The sequence below is a fragment of the Typha angustifolia genome, chromosome 14 (genome assembly GCF_048772165.1).
Source record: "Typha angustifolia cultivar Huaian chromosome 14, ASM4877216v1, whole genome shotgun sequence".
Lineage (NCBI taxonomy): Eukaryota > Viridiplantae > Streptophyta > Magnoliopsida > Poales > Typhaceae > Typha > Typha angustifolia.
Window position 1 is genome coordinate 2,230,223 of NC_133252.1, and position 18,331 is coordinate 2,248,553.

At 37.8% G+C, this 18,331-nt stretch overlaps 2 protein-coding genes and 1 pseudogene across 3 annotated transcripts; 2 read left to right on the top strand and 1 right to left on the bottom strand.

The window, feature by feature from the left end:
• The first annotated feature begins 795 nt into the window (after window positions 1-795).
• On the top strand, window positions 796-2,885 carry LOC140776317 (uncharacterized). The gene is made up of 4 exons (XM_073119980.1): window positions 796-1,055; window positions 1,129-1,683; window positions 1,885-1,968; window positions 2,130-2,885. The coding sequence occupies exons 1-4, from the start codon at window positions 893-895 to the stop codon at window positions 2,477-2,479; spliced, it is 1,152 nt and encodes a 383-aa protein (XP_072976081.1). The 5' UTR covers window positions 796-892; the 3' UTR covers window positions 2,480-2,885.
• Window positions 2,886-4,725: 1,840 nt separating this feature from the next.
• LOC140775804 (uncharacterized) lies at window positions 4,726-10,438 on the top strand (annotated as a pseudogene).
• A 291-nt stretch (window positions 10,439-10,729) lies between these two features.
• On the bottom strand, window positions 10,730-17,583 carry LOC140775802 (CBL-interacting protein kinase 32-like). Of its 2 annotated transcripts, XM_073119241.1 has the most exons (15): window positions 17,365-17,583; window positions 15,999-16,257; window positions 14,843-14,905; window positions 13,790-13,861; window positions 13,594-13,701; window positions 13,404-13,484; window positions 13,061-13,114; window positions 12,844-12,969; window positions 12,658-12,747; window positions 12,185-12,307; window positions 11,952-12,062; window positions 11,606-11,719; window positions 11,434-11,490; window positions 11,274-11,348; window positions 10,730-11,142 (listed from the first exon to the last, which is right to left on the bottom strand). In XM_073119241.1, exons 2-15 carry the CDS (start codon window positions 16,188-16,190, stop codon window positions 11,062-11,064), a joined length of 1,347 nt encoding a protein of 448 aa, XP_072975342.1. In that variant the 5' UTR covers window positions 16,191-16,257; window positions 17,365-17,583; the 3' UTR covers window positions 10,730-11,061. The 2 variants fall into 2 exon arrangements, with proteins under 2 accessions (XP_072975342.1, XP_072975343.1); XM_073119242.1 differs by lacking the exons at window positions 14,843-14,905; window positions 15,999-16,257; window positions 17,365-17,583 and adding an exon at window positions 14,149-14,186.
• Window positions 17,584-18,331: the final 748 nt, after the last annotated feature.

Below are 18,331 nucleotides of genomic sequence, written 5' to 3' on the forward strand. Positions count from 1 at the left end.
AACAAAAGTAAAAGAACACCTATACTGCTTTGCTTTCATCTCTCTCTCTCTCTCTCTCTCCCATCCTTTCGTTAAAATGATTCCGTCCTAACAAAGCAACTGCACCCATGAATTTGCCCACACTGACCTTGAATGAACTCGGTCCTCTTTAGTTAAAATGGCTGGAATCCGTCTTCCTGTACGAGAATGTGTCACTTGGTCATCATTTTAAAAAGTAGAGTTTAATAAAAATGCATCACTTCAACAAAATTAATTTCTAGAATTAAATATTAAAAATAGAGAATATGTTTAAAGCAACCAGCACCGTCCGATGGAGGAGGAGGAGGAGGAGACGAAATATAGTCGTTCCCTTATTTATATCCACGTTGCAAACATCTATAGTAATAAATTATTGCAAAAAATAACATAAAAGTTCTACAGGAGGATGCCACGTGGTGATGTCCCCCCTATCTTAGGATTCTTCCGGATCCCCTCCATCGGTCATCATTGTCATACTACTCCCTCCACTTTTACCCTTTCACTGTAGTTAGTATCTTTAATCATAAACGACAAAGAGTCCGACCCGTTAAGAAACCATATATCCCAAATTACCCCCCCTCCCCCCTCCCACCTCCCCCCTCCACCGTCTGTAAACTGTCCCGCTCCTTGAGTCCTTGTTCTTGGAACCTGAGTGGCAATCTCGTATTTTAATCACAAAAAGAATCTCCGTCGTGTCCTTATGTGTAACAATGGCATGACCGTAATTTCACTGGCGCGTGTGGTTTAGTTGGTAGCTTTGCAGTGGGACTACACTGCTCTCACTCTTCTCCGACTACGTCGCCTTTTATCTCTCTCTGCTTCAGAGGAAGAGAGAGAGAGAGAGAGAGAAGAGAGAAGGGAAAGGGGAAAAGAGATGAGAAACGGGGAAACGATGCAGACACCGTCATCCCGCCTTGAATCCGGATCCGGCCACGGCCACGGCCACGGGGGTCACAAGCGGAGCATCGGATGCATGTCCGGCATCTTCCAGTTCCTCTCGCGCCACCACAACCACTCTCGCAAACGACTCACCTCCGGTAACTCCCTCTCTCTCTCTTTCTCGCTCTCTAACGGCTTTTCATTTCACGGCTAACGTTTGTTTACTTCCAGCTCCGAAGAGGGAGAGGACGGCTGTTATCTCACCATCAAAACCGAAACCTTCGCCGGCGAAGCGATCCCTATCGGAAGAAGACAACGAAGTAAAGAAGAGGGATGGGTACCTCGCCGTCTCTGGAGCTCGCACGTGCGAAACGCCGCGGAGCCCGACGATCCCCCAGGAGATCAGGCGATCGACCGCCGGCATATCGCCGGACAGCCCCCGACCCGCGCCCGCGATCGTGGCCAGGCTGATGGGCCTAGAGGAGGCAGCGCCGCCGCCAGATCCGCCGGAGTCGGCGGCGGAGAAGAGGCGGAAGCTGCTCGGAGCGCTGGAGAAGTGCGACGAGGATCTCAAGACGCTGCGGCGGATCATCGAGGCCGTCCGACTGGCTGAGATCCGCGTCAAGGCGTCGGACGCCCTCAGATCGGACGAGGCGAGCAAGGGAAGGTTCGATTCGGACGGTCCCGATTCGAAGTCTGAGGTGAACAACGCCGAGCAGCCGAGTCCCAACTCGGTGCTCGACGCCATTTCCTCTCCTCGATTTCGATCAAAAAGATCGGAGAGCGGTAACTACTTCCATATCCTTCTCGGGAAAGAAAATAACAATTTTCCTCCTTTTTTTATTTAATTTTTTTTTTCACCATTATATTTATTCCTATATCACCAATAACTCTTCGTTTTGGCGTATTTGTCAATCACACCCCAACTCTTCTTTTAGCAATATCTACGAAGGTTCGAAAAAGAATTGAGCACGACTTTTGATGCAGACAAACGAACCGTGTCGGCGTCGTCCGAGACCGTTAGTAATGCGAGGATCGTGAAGCCATCTCGCGTGGGCGTCTTCTTCTTAGGTCGGCCTCCATTCTTTAGCCAAACAGCTAACAGCTAAATCACACGAATGAGGGAGCCGGGCACACGTTAACGTGCCAGGTTTCCATTCGTCGATCAAGCTGTGCGCTGGCTGCATGGGTGATCCAATACTGACACCACGTATAATTCATCCACGGCGCAGGTCATGAGCATTGCAGAAAGACGAGCGAAATCGCCATGGAGAAGAGCAGGCTCCACCCTCTGATGGCGATCGAAGGGCTGCCGAGGAGCAAAGATCTGGAAGAATCCGGCGCGGCGGAGAAGAGGAAGAGGTGGACGCCGCGGAGGAGGAGCGAGGCGATGGCGGAGAGCGTGGAAGAAGTGTGGGAGGACGGCGAGTGGGAGGAGAAGTGGGAGGTGGGGCGGATTGCGGTGGGCTTGGAGTGCGATATATTCCGGGATTTGGTCGGAGAGGTGATCGTCGAGCTCTTCGCATGCAGCCCTGGGGTACCCCTTGCTCTGAAGACTTGCAGGAAGATGTTGCTTTTCTAATAATGTTACATATTATGGATATTACATCTAAGTTTTTCTAATAATTTAACAGCTGATGATATGTTGACATTTTCTGTGACAGTAACGAAAGTCTAAACGAATTTTTTTTCCTACAAGTGGACTATTCCTGTTAGAAATGCTACAGGAGTGATGGGCCTAACAGTGGAGGCCTGGTAACCTTTGGACCAGGCTCAGGAGCTTGGGAATTTACTATTGATTGAGAACCGAGCATTTGACTATATGGTCAAGCATCGACGGTGACAACATCCCTAACCTTTTATTTTAATTTTGCGGAATCACTCATTCATTGTTTCACTTTGCAGAACTATCCAAAGTTCTAAATTGTTTTTATTAAAACTATATTTATTTATTTACCGTTAAATGAATGATCATCATTTGGGTTTCTTGTAAATGACCTGTTAAAGTAAGATCAAGTTCATATGGTGAGAAGAAAAGAAGATTGAACAATAGACATCAGACCACATTGCTTGATTGGGGTCTGGGTGGTGTAGATTAAATCGGGCAGCATGGGATCACATCAGAATGTTTCAATGCAGATTAGTTTAATTCGCCATCGTGATTCACCTTATGGTTGGGTCTATAATTCATAGGTAATTAGATCATTACCTATACATAAAACAACCTATAAAAGAAATTTAGCCCTCATGAATTATCATTGTACATAGAAAACTAAAAATATTAAAGATTGTTTGATAAATTAATTTTTTTTCTATTTTCTTTTAAAATGTAGGGTAAATATACGGATCGCTCATGTCACTTTGAACGTGACAACTTATAAATAAATTAAAATACAAATCTAGCGAAAGAGGTAGATTTATGTGTTATAAAAAAGTTTGAGGGGACCATATACAAAAATAATAATAATTTAGAAGATATAAATATAATTAAATTTAAAAAAAATTAATTGATGGAGGCTAAAAGTTTAATTCTCTCGGGACATTAGAGTTGATATTTTATCAAGATGCGAATGATTGAGCTTTTCATAATCTATTTCCCGTCAACTCAAGTTGACGCAGGTGTTCAATTTATATTATGGAAGAGTGACCTATTTTATGTAACCCATAATAAGCCTATGAGTTCATAATTTATAAGAGAAAAAAATCATTGATGGCTAGATACAACTATACAAGCTGCACGCAATCTAGTCATAATATGAGGTTAATTGGGTAATTGAGCATAAACGTGGTAGACCTTAGATAATAAACAAATTTGCATATAATACTATGACTTTTAATAAAATTATAATTTACACTATTTATAAACCAAATTTTATAATTTAGTAAATATATATAGAAAATATCTTACCGTTAGTTGACTTAGTTAATCTTAATTAAATCTCTAAGTTAAAGATCTATGACCATATTATGTTAACTGTTCGTATTTTGTTCATTCCATCGGCTTGCTCCTAGGTACCTGTAATTGTGATATGTTTGCTAGAACCAAGGAGTCTTTCTGTGAAAACCTCCACGAGCAATCATCACATACTAATTAATTTATAAAGATACCCTCAACGAAATTATATTAAGATTATTTTAGTTATTTTAGAAATAATATATTTTTACTTAACAGAATATTCTTACGGGTTATAGTTTAAATCTAACTCAAAATATTTTTTTCACATATTTAATAATTATAAAATTTTAATTAATAAATAATAAAAATATAGAGTATAAACTACGGTTATATTATAAACCCTGGTGTTAGTGTTAGTGTTAGTGTTACTAAGATAAAACGATGGACGAAGCGTGCGGACTCTCCCCTTTCCGGTCAATTACTACTATTATTTTACCATTACGAACCCTCTCCGCGTTCAAACCGCGTCGAGGGCAAAACCGTCATCGCACCCACCCACTAAAGAACGACGAGAATATTTAAAAGGTCGACAGACAGGAGAAGCGCCGAAAGTTACCGATTTGCCATGCTTTTTTCCTAAGACGAAAATGCCCTCGTATGCCGTGTGGTAACCCACGTAAGTGCAACTGGCCAACCCAGCATTGAAAGGCCCAGCTCCTAATAATTGGACGTCAGCTGTCGCACCGTTGGCCCTCGCAGGGCAGATGACACCCGTTGGATCGCCATCTAACGGGTAAATAATACTCCACGAATCTTACGAATAGCCCATGAATAGTGCGTTATTTTATCCGAACCCGTACGCTATTCGTTGTCGGGTATTTGAGATCGGATAACGAAGACGCCGATAAGGGGGAGGGGAGGAGGGCCGCGCAAGCGGCAGACCAGGTTAGCTGTACCAATGGATAAACTCGTCATTCTCTTTCCTCATCAAGGGTAGTTTAGGAAATGTGCGAGAAGATAACGGTGACGGCCGTTATAGAGGAACGGACGGCGAGTGAAACGGAAAGGCGTTCATCGCCAATATAAATCGGCTCTGGAATTTCTGAACGCGAAGCGGAGGCTCTTCTCTTCTCTTCTCTCCTATCCTCGTCTGTTCTTCCTTCTCTCTGCGTGCGCGGTCTCCGAGGAGCCATGGGGGATCAACTCACGGACGACCAGATCTCCGAGTTCAAGGAGGCTTTTAGCTTGTTCGACAAGGACGGAGACGGTCAGTTTTTTTTCCTCTTCCTTGCATCTTAGTCATCTCTCTCTCTCTCTCTCTCTCTCTCTCTCTCTCTCTCTCTCTCTCTCTCTCTCTTTTTCTCTCCTTTTCTCGTTAGATCCGTGTGGTTCGTGTAGCTTTTATATATATATATTTTTATTCTTCGTAAGAATTATTAATCGTGGATAAACTCGGAGTCGCCGTATCGATTTCTTATTCCCACTTCGATTTGTTTTAGTTTTGTTGGTGGATTATGTATAGCCCTTATCTCGGGTGGTAGAAAATATTTTTCGTTGCTTAATTTGATATTTATTTATTTTCTCTTGAGATCTGTACTTTGGATGTCTCGAGAGACTGTGGTGGATTAATGGATAAGATTTTTCTTCTGGATAACTGATGCTTTTCCGATCTATTCTTCACCATCATCATCATCATCAATTTAAGTCTTTCTGATTTTGTTTTTGGGAATCTTTTCTGATTGAACATCTCATGTCTTCAATGTTCTTGTTGATGCGACTTCCAGAATGAGATGAAACGAAGTTTGCCATTTCCCACTAAATAGATTGTTAGCGATATAGCAATGTGAAAGTCTTTAAATATTAAGCTGTGGGCTGAATAGTGACTGCAATATGCACCACATAGAAATGATAGCTTTGTCATAGTTTTGCAGGTAATGTTGCTTTTGCCTGCCAAAATTGTTTTCCTATGAACAAATTATTGCGTTAAAGCTTGTTCTTTTTATATATTTAGTCTTTGCTATTACAGATATCAAACATAAATTGCCGAAAAGTTAATAATATATGTCCTCTTGCAGTATTATTATCTTTAAGATTAATTACATATTAACCCTTTCAATTATTGCTTCATATCACTTTCACCCCAAGGAAAAGAGGTGGATAGACACAACCCCTAAACTATTTAAATGTCTCCATCAAAATTCGAAATTTCTATGAAAATAATCTTAAAAATTTAACTAACTTAATAGATGAATAAAAATGCCTCCATCTTTCGTCTATATTCTTCTATCTTCTTTGGTAGTATTCGCGTCTACTTTTCCAAATATTGAACTTTAAACCGATCTTTTCAAATTTCTTCAAAATTCACTTGGAATATGAGAGAGAGAGAAAGAGAACGGAAGATCTTTTTTTATTCATCTAATTAGTTAATCGATTTATTAATTTTTTTCTAGCAGAATTTCTAAATAAGAGGGTTTAGTGAGACAATGAGATGATTCAGGGGTGTATCATGTATATGTCCTTTTCTTCTTTGGGTGAAAGTGATATGGGTTGATGGTTGAAGGAATCAAACTGCAATTATTTCTTATCTTTATTTAGGATTTTCAAGTCAGATGAACTGACTAATATATCAGGTTGAGGAACTCTGGAATTTCTGTAGTATTCTCTAGCTGCTTCTAGATCTTTAAATCCTTTATGGTAATGGGATTAGTATTTTCTTACTGCTTTAGATCCTTAAACTTATAGTAATGTAGGAAATTAGATAATTTAAATGGAAAAGAATTTGATCACTACTATGGCCGGCGAGTACCTTGCTAGTTATTCTTTGTCTTTGCAAAGTTTTAAATTAGCAAACATAACTGTGAAAGAATTTCATCATTACTATGACCATCAAGTAGCTTGCTAGTTGTATATCATTTTTGCAAAGTTTTCTCCTACTAAACTAACGTATACATACATTACATGAGTGTGGATATTTCATCTCTAATTACTTTCTTAGGCTTTCTTGGGTCAAAAATTAATCATACTTAAGGAAATTAACTTCTAAGTTATACTTTTTTCACATGTATTTATGGCAGAGTATAGATTAAGATATATCACTCTTTAGTTCCTTCCTTTTTTTTCTGTTAATATTCAAATATTTGGTTGGACACTGGAGAGTGGAAGGAATTAGCATGCTAGTAGAAATTGGTCATTTGGACTGGAGTTATTGCGATCTTGTTTCATGTAGTTAACTAGAAACATCCTTTGGATCTTCAACAGGTTGCATCACAACCAAGGAACTGGGAACTGTGATGCGTTCACTGGGGCAGAACCCAACAGAGGCGGAGCTGCAGGAAATGATCAATGAAGTGGATGCGGATGGCAATGGTACCATCGACTTCCCAGAGTTCCTCAACCTGATGGCCCGCAAGATGAAAGACACTGACTCAGAGGAAGAGCTGAAGGAGGCCTTCCGTGTGTTTGACAAGGACCAGAATGGCTTCATTTCTGCTGCCGAACTTCGCCATGTCATGACCAACCTCGGGGAGAAGTTGACTGATGAGGAGGTAGACGAGATGATCCGCGAGGCTGATGTAGATGGTGATGGCCAGATCAATTATGAAGAATTTGTTAAGGTCATGATGGCAAAGTGAGCCTCAATGTATTTTAAGGATGAGGAAACTTCATTGCAGATTAGTAAAAGAGCAACTCCATTCCCTTATCTGCTCTAGTTTTTCACTTTGTTGGATAGATGTAGTTGTGAAACAAGAGAACGGCGAACTTCTCTTTTCCTTTTATTGTATGTCTTATCTGTGAATTCGTTGTGCTTGTTTTCTTTTGGGACTGCTGAGTTTTTTATTGGATCTATTTGTAGTAAGTACTTACCTTCTTCCGCTTCTGTCTAACATTTGATCAATGAACGCCTTGTGATGGATGGCTTCTCGGTATTTCTTTGTCTCTGTGCTGTTATCTTCTTGGTTACTCTACTGTGAAACTGTCATAATTTGTGTTTAGTTGTGCTTGGCACTATTCTTGACAAGTTCAAACGACCCAGTTAGTATCCTGGTGATTGCCATGGTGAGAAAGCTTTGAATCTAATATCTCTGAGCCCTTTCTAGTCTTTGGTTGTGGAACTTGAATGATACTAAATAATTACTATTGAAGGAATGTATTGAAATGATTGAAGCAGTTTACTCATCGAGTGAATTAGTCTGGTGATTCATAAGTACAGAGGCGTCAACGAGCCAGCTTTACATAATTTGTGGTCCTTCCGTTCTTCATGATGCTTGCTGTATATTTCCGGTATTCATTTCTAATTCAACAAGATTATTGAATTCTTTATTGGGTTAGTTGTTTCCATGTCTCCATCTTCTTCAATCAATTTACATTTATTTCTTTCAAGAAGTAGAGTAGGAGACCACATATTCTAAGCAGTAAGTGACAAACTGACGATATTTCTCACCTTCATCTGGAGCAATCGTTGTGTAGCCTTTTTTTATTTTTCCAACTAAGAAATGGAGTGATGCTGACCAAGCTTGGATAACGGTGCGTGTTGTTTTGAATTTAAATTTACCCGTCAAACTAAGAACAATAAAGGCTCACGTCACTGCACTTGGAATGGTAGGTAGCAACTAACTTGGAATTAAAAGAATTCTACGTTTTTTTCTGCATAATTTCTTTGATTACTGCAACTACCGCTAGGTTGGATGCCTTTATATGGATCTGCCTCGTTTAATCCTTACTGCTGTGGCCTTTTCCTTCAACACTTAGAGAGATATATATAGAGAGAGAGAGAGAATGGAGCAGGAGAAGAAGATGAAGATCTTATGCCTTCATGGGTTTAGAACTAGTGGGAGCTTCTTGAAGAAGCAAATTAGCAAATGGGATCCCTCAATTTTCCAAGACTTCACCATGGTTTTCTTCGTTCTCTCTCTCTCTCTCTCTCTCTCTCTCTCTCACTAATACATATATATATATATATGTATATATGTTACGTTTATTTTAAATTCTTATTATTTGTTTGGCCTGCAGGACTTCTTAGATGGAATTTTTCCTGCAGGAGGGAAATCAGACATAGAGGGCATATTTCCACCACCATACTTTGAGTGGTTCCAATTCGATAAGGTGGATATATTCCTAATTTGCTTTCAGATTTAGGACAATTCTCTTAGCTCCAAATTATCTTTCCTATCACTGCTTACAAACTATTTAGTCCTAAGAGTCTCAGAATTTTTAGAGTTTTAACTCAATTTAGTGACTCTTATTCTTTCTTTATCAAATTATGTTGATTTGCTACTAACATATATAATATATGAACAATGAACTAGTGTAGATTTACATATATTTATTTATAGATTGCATAAACTAGATATTTTGCATGTCAAAAACTGTAACTATATCAGTAGGTTCTCTTTATCCGATTTGAATCCTAAATGGTTCAGCTATAAATCGACGAACTATTATTATATATCAGTAAAACTTTTGGTGCAGCATTTCTGTTTTACTTTAACCTTTGAGATCGATTGCTCAACTACCTGTATTCTTTTGGTATGCCTAACAGGACTTCACAGAATACACAAACTTGGAGGAATGCATTTCCTACTTGTGTGATTATATGACAAAGAATGGCCCTTTCCATGGATTGCTTGGTTTCTCACAGGTACATATTATGCATTACATCAGAATTTATTTTTCTTTGTTAATTGATCAGTGTTATTTGTTCTATAATAGATCATTTTAGAAACAACAGTCTATTTAATTTTAAGAAATTACTAGGCGTCGCAGTTGAGGATTTACTCTATGTGCCCTGGTAGCGTAAGTTCGACTCAAGGAAATAAATTTTCCAGTAAAAGGAAGCAAATTGTTTGCATATTATTCTTTCTAAACTGTAAATGAAGCATGATAATAGAACATTTTTGACATAATTGGAAATTTTAGTAATCGTGTATCATGAATTTAAGCATGACTCGCAAATTTTTCGCTTTGTTTCAGGGATCAACACTGGCTGCACTTCTGATAGGCTATCAAGCACAGGGCAAGGTGTTGACTGACCACCCTCCAATAAAACTCTACATCTCAATCTCTGGCAGCAAGTTCAGAGACCCAAGCATCTGTGATGTTGCCTACAAAGACCCCATCAAGGTGAAATCTGTGCATCTAATTGGAGAGAAAGACTGGCTCAAAGTGCCTTCTGAGGACTTAGCTACTGCCTTTGATTCACCTTTGATTCTAAGGCACCCCCAGGGCCACACTGTCCCCAGGCTAGGTTGGCATCTTTGAATCTGAACTGCAATCATCTTTAGTATCTCTCATTAGTTTTCTTGCTATTTATCTTCATTCAGTAACTTCAGTAATGAGACATTAAAACTTACAGATGAAGCAGCAGTGAAGAACATGTCTGCATGGACTAAGAGCATTGTGGAAAGTACAACCACTCATCAGGCTTGCAGTTTGGAGAAGTTGGAGACTGAAGAGAGCAATGCCAAGTCAGGAATAGCTGCTAGTGCGTAAGTGTTGCAAGGGATGGAATTAGAAGCTAAGAAAACATAAAGAAGCTACTGGTGAAGAATAGTTTTTTGTCAACTTGAGTTGTATCATGCATCTTGGAGTTGCAGTGCAACCCATTATCTAAATTCAATTATGAATAAATAAACTGTCAACCTATCAGCTCCTCAAAGATTCATTTCGACAAAAAAGAAACAAGAGAACTGATAAAAATATATATATGAACCATTCTTATAAAGCCATCCTGAAAAGGTTTGTTTTGCATTTCAATTCTAGCTCCATCATTGCAATGTCTGTATTAATGTACATTAGGTATAATTCACATTTACTGCAAGAAATCACAGAATACAAGCTGTTGCAAATGCAAAGATTAGCGCCAGTCCTGTGAGCTTGGGTGGCTAAATCTGATAACTTTTGCAAGATATTGGTGCCTAACTATAACAATACAACATCAGACAGCCACAGTTCACAACTTGGGATTCTTTTTTTCCAAAAATGTAACACAACCCGGAAAACATGTACAACACAAATGCCCCTCAGCCAATGCTCACCAGAACACTGGGAAAAAGCAAAAAAGGTGGAAAAAAGAAAGAAAAAGAGTAGATGCTCCATCTAATATATACAATAGGAAAGAGGTCCAACAAATAAACAAATGATAAGAAGGCGAACGCACCCAGCTCAACATTGAGAGGGCTACATACTGTTGACCTACTACTAGAAAAGGTAAGAGACTATTTAGAGGGACATTTGATGGCGAAAATCGGATGCGGAACCTTGGCACTGCATCAATTGGGCACATTCTCTTGCATGTCCTCTTCAGATTTCCAAACAACATCCTTTAGCTGGGTAGATAGATTTTTGTAGAACTGCATTAGAGAAAAGAGATTCATTTAATCTTTGAAATAGATAACAAAGATGATGAGGACGCCAACGCAAAAAGGATAGACCACTATTTTAGTGAGAACTATACAAATTAAAGGGTTCAGGAAAAGATTACCTTCTGGAACTCCAGGGTATCTCCTTTTGCTTTCCGGAGTTCAACCATATGTAGCGAAGGCGCCATTTGAAATATCTGCACATTTGCAGAAGGAACAAAATAATAAATTACAGATAATTAAATTTCTTTAGTTACTCTAGACTTGAATGGTTTATCTTACCTCAGTAGAAACATTTAGATTTCCTTTCCTTCCTGCTTTCAAATTTTCCAGTCTCATCTGAAAATTGCAGAAAATTAACATAGCAAAGGTTACGATTTAAGAATATATATGACCATGGCCATGTGAAACTGAAAAGTTAACAGTTATCTAGATGTATCTGAAGATACCACACCTTGAAACTTTTCTTGTGAATATCAAAGCCAAGAGGTTTTGAGGCTTCTTCAATCTTATTGATGATCTCCTTTGCGGTACACTTGGATGTAAACCTCGTTTCTCTTTTGTACTCCTATTACAAAATGATTAGATAATAATTAAGATCCTAATTAGCCTATTGCAGTGATTTATCATTCGCAAAATTAATCTTCAAAACTAAGATAAATAACGGAGAGATAAAATCACAAAAAGAATAAGTTACTGAAGAAACGAGAACTCAGAAAATAAGCCAAGGTTAGCTTACTATAGCAAACATATAGATGGCATTAAAATCACCAGCTAATGAAAGGTGTGTATGTTCATACCTTCTCTATGTCAAACAAGTTTTCCAGATTCAGGCCTTTTGAAAGTGAAATCAGTTCGAATGCATTCATAGGTGCTGGTTGATCTTCTGTCTTCTCTTTTGCATGGTGATCCTAGTAATATACCAATATCGTCGGTCAATTTCAAACTAAAGCATGTCAACTAACCAACTTCATAGTTGAAACAATGAAAAGAAATTTTATTGAAATCTCATTTTTGTTCATCTTTTACTCACTTCTGGGTCTCTGAAAGCAGCATCTATGTCATCCAAATTTGTTTCATAATTCTTTTCAAAAACAGGAATTTTATATCCTTTTCTGAACCATTCATCCTCCAGAATTTCAGGAATAGTAATTCGCTGTGATCAATCATGGAAAGTCATGTAAGCAGAGTTGAATTTGCATATCAATAATAACCTAATAAAAGAAACTGTTACTACATGAAGATGATTTAATTGTCAACATGGATTACCATTTCATATATATATATATAAAGTCCAAAATTTTAAACCTGTTGTGGAACTTCTGAACAGAGTGGGAGAGCAAACTTATATTCATCAATAAGATCAAAGGAGAAATGCCATTCAAATCATTTCCTCAACTTTTAGTAGATATAAGATTAGTTCTCCACAAATCTGTATGCGATTCCATTAACTAACAACACATCATCTACTAGGGTCTAGTTATGTAGTAAAAATATTATACTTACAGTTGCTGGGTTAGGATCCAAGATTCTTGTTATCAATTTCATGGCACCAAAGGATAACCAAGGTGGGCAGGTGAACTCAGCTGCTGAAATCTGCAAGTGCAGATGAAGTTGCAAAACAAAGATGAGTTGCCAAACAAAGATGAGCCAAAGAAACAAAAGGAATAGGAAGAGTTGTCCAGTTCTTACCTTTTTATACAGGGCCATAAGATTGGCATCCTCAAAAGGTAAGTATCCTGCTAACAGCACAAATAGGATAACCCCACATGACCACAAGTCCGCGGTTGCACCATCATAGCCTCCATCTTCAAGAACCTAATGATAAAGTAATACAATACATATGTTTACTAACTTTATTAATGGCAAAGAAAATGGTAATGATTTATCATCTAATAACCAACACAACCTCAGGAGCCACATAATTTGGAGTTCCACAAGTAGTGTGCAGCAAGCCATCACCCTGGAGTGAATAATTCAAATCTCCGAGTCAAGATATAGATTAAAACCAGCAGCTAAAGAAATATATACTATGTACTATGTAGAATTACTTCTAAGAAGTGAGGAACTACAGCATCTAGATTTTACTGACCCAACAGTATCTATATAATAAGAACTCTATAGGAAAGGGTAGGCTTATTTTAGCAGCAGCTGTCTCCATTGTCTTGTAGTCGAAGATGTTTTACCAAATGCGCTTTTGCATCTTAGACTAATCCTTTCTATATGAAAAATGAAATAAATCTAAGGCCTACCTTTATTTGTTGAGATAGAGCACTTAAACCGAAGTCTGAAACTTTGAGAGTGCCATACACATCAAGTAGTAAATTTTCTGGCTGCAAGAATGCACCAAACAATTAAAATGTTTCGTTCACCTATACTGTTAATAGAATATAAGATCTCCTCATGTTTACCGTAAAAGAAACAAATAAAGTTTGGCTTCACCTTTAAGTCTCGGTGATAAACACCCCTACTGTGACAATAGTCGACAGCATTAATTAGTTGTTGAAAGTATCTACGGGCTTCATCCTCCCTCATGCGTCCATGATTAGCCTAAGATAATGCTGACATTTATGAGCACAGAAATAACAATGGAAGAATAGTTATACAGAGATTGTTAATTGTCATTTTGACAACTTACAATTATGTCAAAGAGCTCTCCTCCTGTAACATATTCTAGAACGATGAATATCTTCGATTTACTCCCCATCACCTAAAAGAAAGAGGAACTTTGATGAACAGGAATCTAAATGGATACTTATTAGTTACAAAGCCATGGCACAAAGGATGATAGAAATGACAAGTTACATCAATCTCCATTTTTTTAGTTTCATCAAGATGATGCTATATGGCAGCTCTAAAAACTGTTTAATTTTATATCCAACGCAATTCTTATCTTATGTGATCTATGGCACATAGTTCCAGAAGTTGCATTATGATAGAGGAATAAGCATGATTAGACAAAACCAAAACATTAATATATAGATTTTGTACTTTCACCTATCAGAAAATGGTCCGTACCCCATTCGCCACAGAGACGTGTATCTTAGAAGAAAAGGGATAAAACCTGACAAGAACCAGAAAAATGAATCCCAAGGGGGAAAACTAGGGCAAATCCAACCCAACAGGTGAATTTGGAGTAATATAAGGCCATTTTTTAGTAAAAAAATTAAATCAGTTAATCATAAAACAATTCTTAAAAAGAAATAGGAAAGTTCAAGGATAAGGACTAAAAAGAAAGTTGGCAGTTTTGACAGTTGTTTCCAGCATGTATGAGCAGATAAGGCATAAGCTAAGCAGGAAACTAATAAGACTATGAAGTATGAAATCAGTTAGATAATGTGCACATTAAGGCTCACTTATCAGAATTTTTGAGCTTATTCCCATTAAAAATGGAGTTGGTTGTAGACCATATATATCTATATACAAAACACAATAGCATGTCTAACCAACTGTCACCCGATGTTAACCTTCTAAAATCAGCTGGGTGGCAAGTAAAAGACTACAACACTGTTTGGAACATAAAAGACTAAAATACCTAACTTGTTGATTACAGTTTAAGTTCAGGCAACAAAGGAGCAATCAAATCACAGCCAAAAACATTGCAGTACTGTAGTTATTATTAATGCCTTTTTTTTTTTGCTGTGTAACAGCTATTCTAACAAAACTTATCATATAGAAGGTTTGAAACTACCTCATGCAGGCGAACAACATTAGGATGCTTTATTAACTTCATAATTGAAATTTCCCGCTTAATCTGCATCATAATTTAGAGCTTTCTTATCTCAAGATTAGATAGAAAAACATACAGTTAAGCATCTCCAAATAATAGAGATAACTGGAAAGAGTTTCTACTTTCTACTAAAGCAAATTTTATGGTAAACTCATGAAAATTAGAGCAAAGCCAACTAAACATAGTGTCATACCATAAGTAAAACTAAATGACGATGAAATCACATATGAGTTTTCAAATTAGATAAATTCATTCTTCTATTATTATGTAATATAATTTTTTTAAGAAAATGGATTTTTTTGCAGAGAAATTGAAATATGGAGATAGCACAAAAGGACAAGAAGATAGAGTAATCTAACATGTATGGCTTGTATTTCAAATATGGCCTACCTGAATATTGAAGCTTTAGTTTGTATACATACTTTAGGGTTAAGAGAAGAGGTCCCAACTCCTAACTCTTGACTTATAATCCTCACTATTTCATGACAAAAAGGATAGTGTTGGCCATTGCCTTTAGTAATGTTCTAAACATTTGACTATGCTGCTTCAAGTGGCAGTTGAATTAGAATAAAGTAAGAAGGCATCTAACAAGAATTATTAGGAAATATCAGAAGAAGATTTTTCAAAACTCATATGTATAGCTATTTAGGTTCATCAAAGTTATATAGAATGGAAAAACAGAGTGCAGCATGTGTCTACTCACGGGCAAACAATACCCAAAGGAATTTACAAAGGACACAGGGAGCAATCAGTCGGGCCCTTTTATAAGTACTTATAGCCTGTAATTGCTATTTTGGTGAGTAAATACCAGAGAAGAAAATATTTCATGATGCATATCTGCTAATCTAATATCAGCCATGCAAAATTGGCCAAAGAAAACTTAAATGAGAGGAAATACCAAATAGCTTCCTAATGGGTCTCACTCATAGGGAAAACAAGTGCAGAATGAATTACAGTCATTTGACAGGAGTAAGCTACTTTTCCTATTTTCATGATGAGATGCTACATGATTCTCTTGATCATTTATACTTCACTAAAACTACTTATAAGATGACAAACAAGATACAGAATGAAAGTGAAACAGGGATTTGTGATGATACAAGAATCTGAATAAGACCTGTTCGACTAATTTGTGCTTCAGAACCTTCTCCTTGTCAAGGATCTTGATAGCAACAGGTTCCCCAGTTTCAGTGTTTTTTGCAAAACGAACCTTTGCAAAGGTTCCTTCCCCAATCGTGCGACCAAGCTCATACTTACCAACGCGACGCTTCACTTTTGGAGCCGATGCAGTTGTTCTAGCTCTGTTCATTTTGAGAGCTCCCAATGAAACTGATGACTGATTTTCCAGAAAGGTGTTCCAATGGTTCTTGATATACCTGTTATCCTCCAGAAACTTAGGCCATAATCAAATATGTGACCAAAATATAAATAAATAAAAATGAAATCAGGTATGAACTCCCAAAGTTTTCAAGCTCAAATGTCCAGGGAACTGAAAAAGAGCTATATACACAAGATCAATGTTTTTAACTTACTTCAGGTCAAAAGATTCAAAATTAGTAACAAGACTCGGCAACTGGTAGGTTCATATAACATCAATTTAATGTAACAGGCTTGAATCATATGTCAAAAGAATCAACAGACACAATGATTCAAATAATTCTCGAATCTCTTTGAGAGCTGAAACTAAGGACCCCCAAAGCGTAGAACTGTGGTTTCTAATGGACCAAAGTCAGAAGCTACACATTAGGGGGAGGATCTACAACATTCTACCTGGAGAATGCAGCAGCAGGAACCAAAGTAACTACAAAGATTTTGCCTATGACTGAAAGAGAATAACAATCACGAATCTGGACTTTTCAAAACATATCAGATTCCTTTCAGAAGAAAAAGAACATTCTTATCATATAAATGATCTGAAGTATAACAGTACTACCTGAAGTTTAGGAATCTAAGAGAAAACCTGAACATTAGGAAAAAAAAAATAATAACGTAGATAAAGGGGAACATCCTAAGAAGGGTGACCCCATCAAGAAACAAAGATGAACAAAAAAAGGCAACTCAGAACAACAGTAAGCCATTAAAAAGATGACCAGAAGAAGGGTACTTTTTTGCAGTCAGATGTTGTAAAAGGTTCCAACGCTTAAACAAAATCACCGTCAAAATAAAAAATAGCAGTGAACGAATTTGCAGTCCTAAAACTCCACAGCGTAAAGAGATCGACAAGCCACCTGTCAGCTACCAACCAAAGAATTTACTAATTGTCAGTAATTTTCTCAAAATAGATTAAACCTTTCCAACTTCGTAACCTATCTCACATCACAAATTCCAAGACCAACTTCAAAACGAGATGAGGCTCAAAAAAACCCACCACCCACCTTCAAAATATCAACTTCGAGACAGACCCAAATGTGAAAACAGCGGGAAGATCCCAAATTGGCAACAAATTAACACATGCAAGGGAAGGAATGCATTAAAAAACCCACCCTTTCGACCAAGCACAATGAACTTAGACCTCGAGAAAGAACTTGCATGCAGCCACTTCGGAGGTATGCCTCAAAATTTTCCTTAATCTATTCTTGGATGGAGAGAGGAGAATTGGGAGCTGGGTGTGGTGGTGGTGGTGGAGGTGGTAATGAGAAAGGAACGGATCGACCCATATAAGCTGCTCTCCTTAGCATGACATGGTCACCCTGGCCCATTGAGATAGGGACAAAAAGATTTGGCTTTTTGCTTCTCTCTCCCTCTCTCCTCTTCTCTTCTCTCTCTTACTCGCATCGAGTTTGTACTGTACCGTTCTTTATTAGAACGGCTCCAACAAACAAGCCGCCACTTGGAGAGCTGCGCTCTCCTCTTCGTCTTCCTCATCTCACAGCGTTTACTTCTTCCTGGTTGTCTACATTTCCATCGATGTCTATTGATTTGATTTGTCTGGTGCTATTAAACTGACACAATCCTCGTTTCTCCTAGTATAAAGAAATGGAGCAGCTCCGGATTATTAGAATAAAAAAAGATGAGATCTTGTAGCGCTCTACTTGTAGCGTAAAACGCTAAAACAGTTTAAAATACTTTTCTATGGAACACATGAGGTGACAGCTGACTTGTCTCACTAAATTTGACTTATTTTAGTCAGAAACCTCACTAAATCCTGGTGAAGATCAAGAGAAATTCAATAACTATACCACTCTATGTCTTTCAGTTACTTTTTTTTTTAACTGAACAGAGACTACGGATCATTTTAACTGGAAATTAATTTGAGACCGGGGAAAAGAAAAAGAAAGAGGTGAATGAAACTTTCATAGCTCACATGTTATGTTGGATCACTGATTCAAGAAGTAGGTGCAGAGGTAGAGTTGCCCATCCAACTTGCTGATTTATTATTATTTTCTTTCAGAAACCCAAACAAAAGAAGTAAAAAGTTTACTGCTCTCAAGATCTATTTCCTGGTCTTGC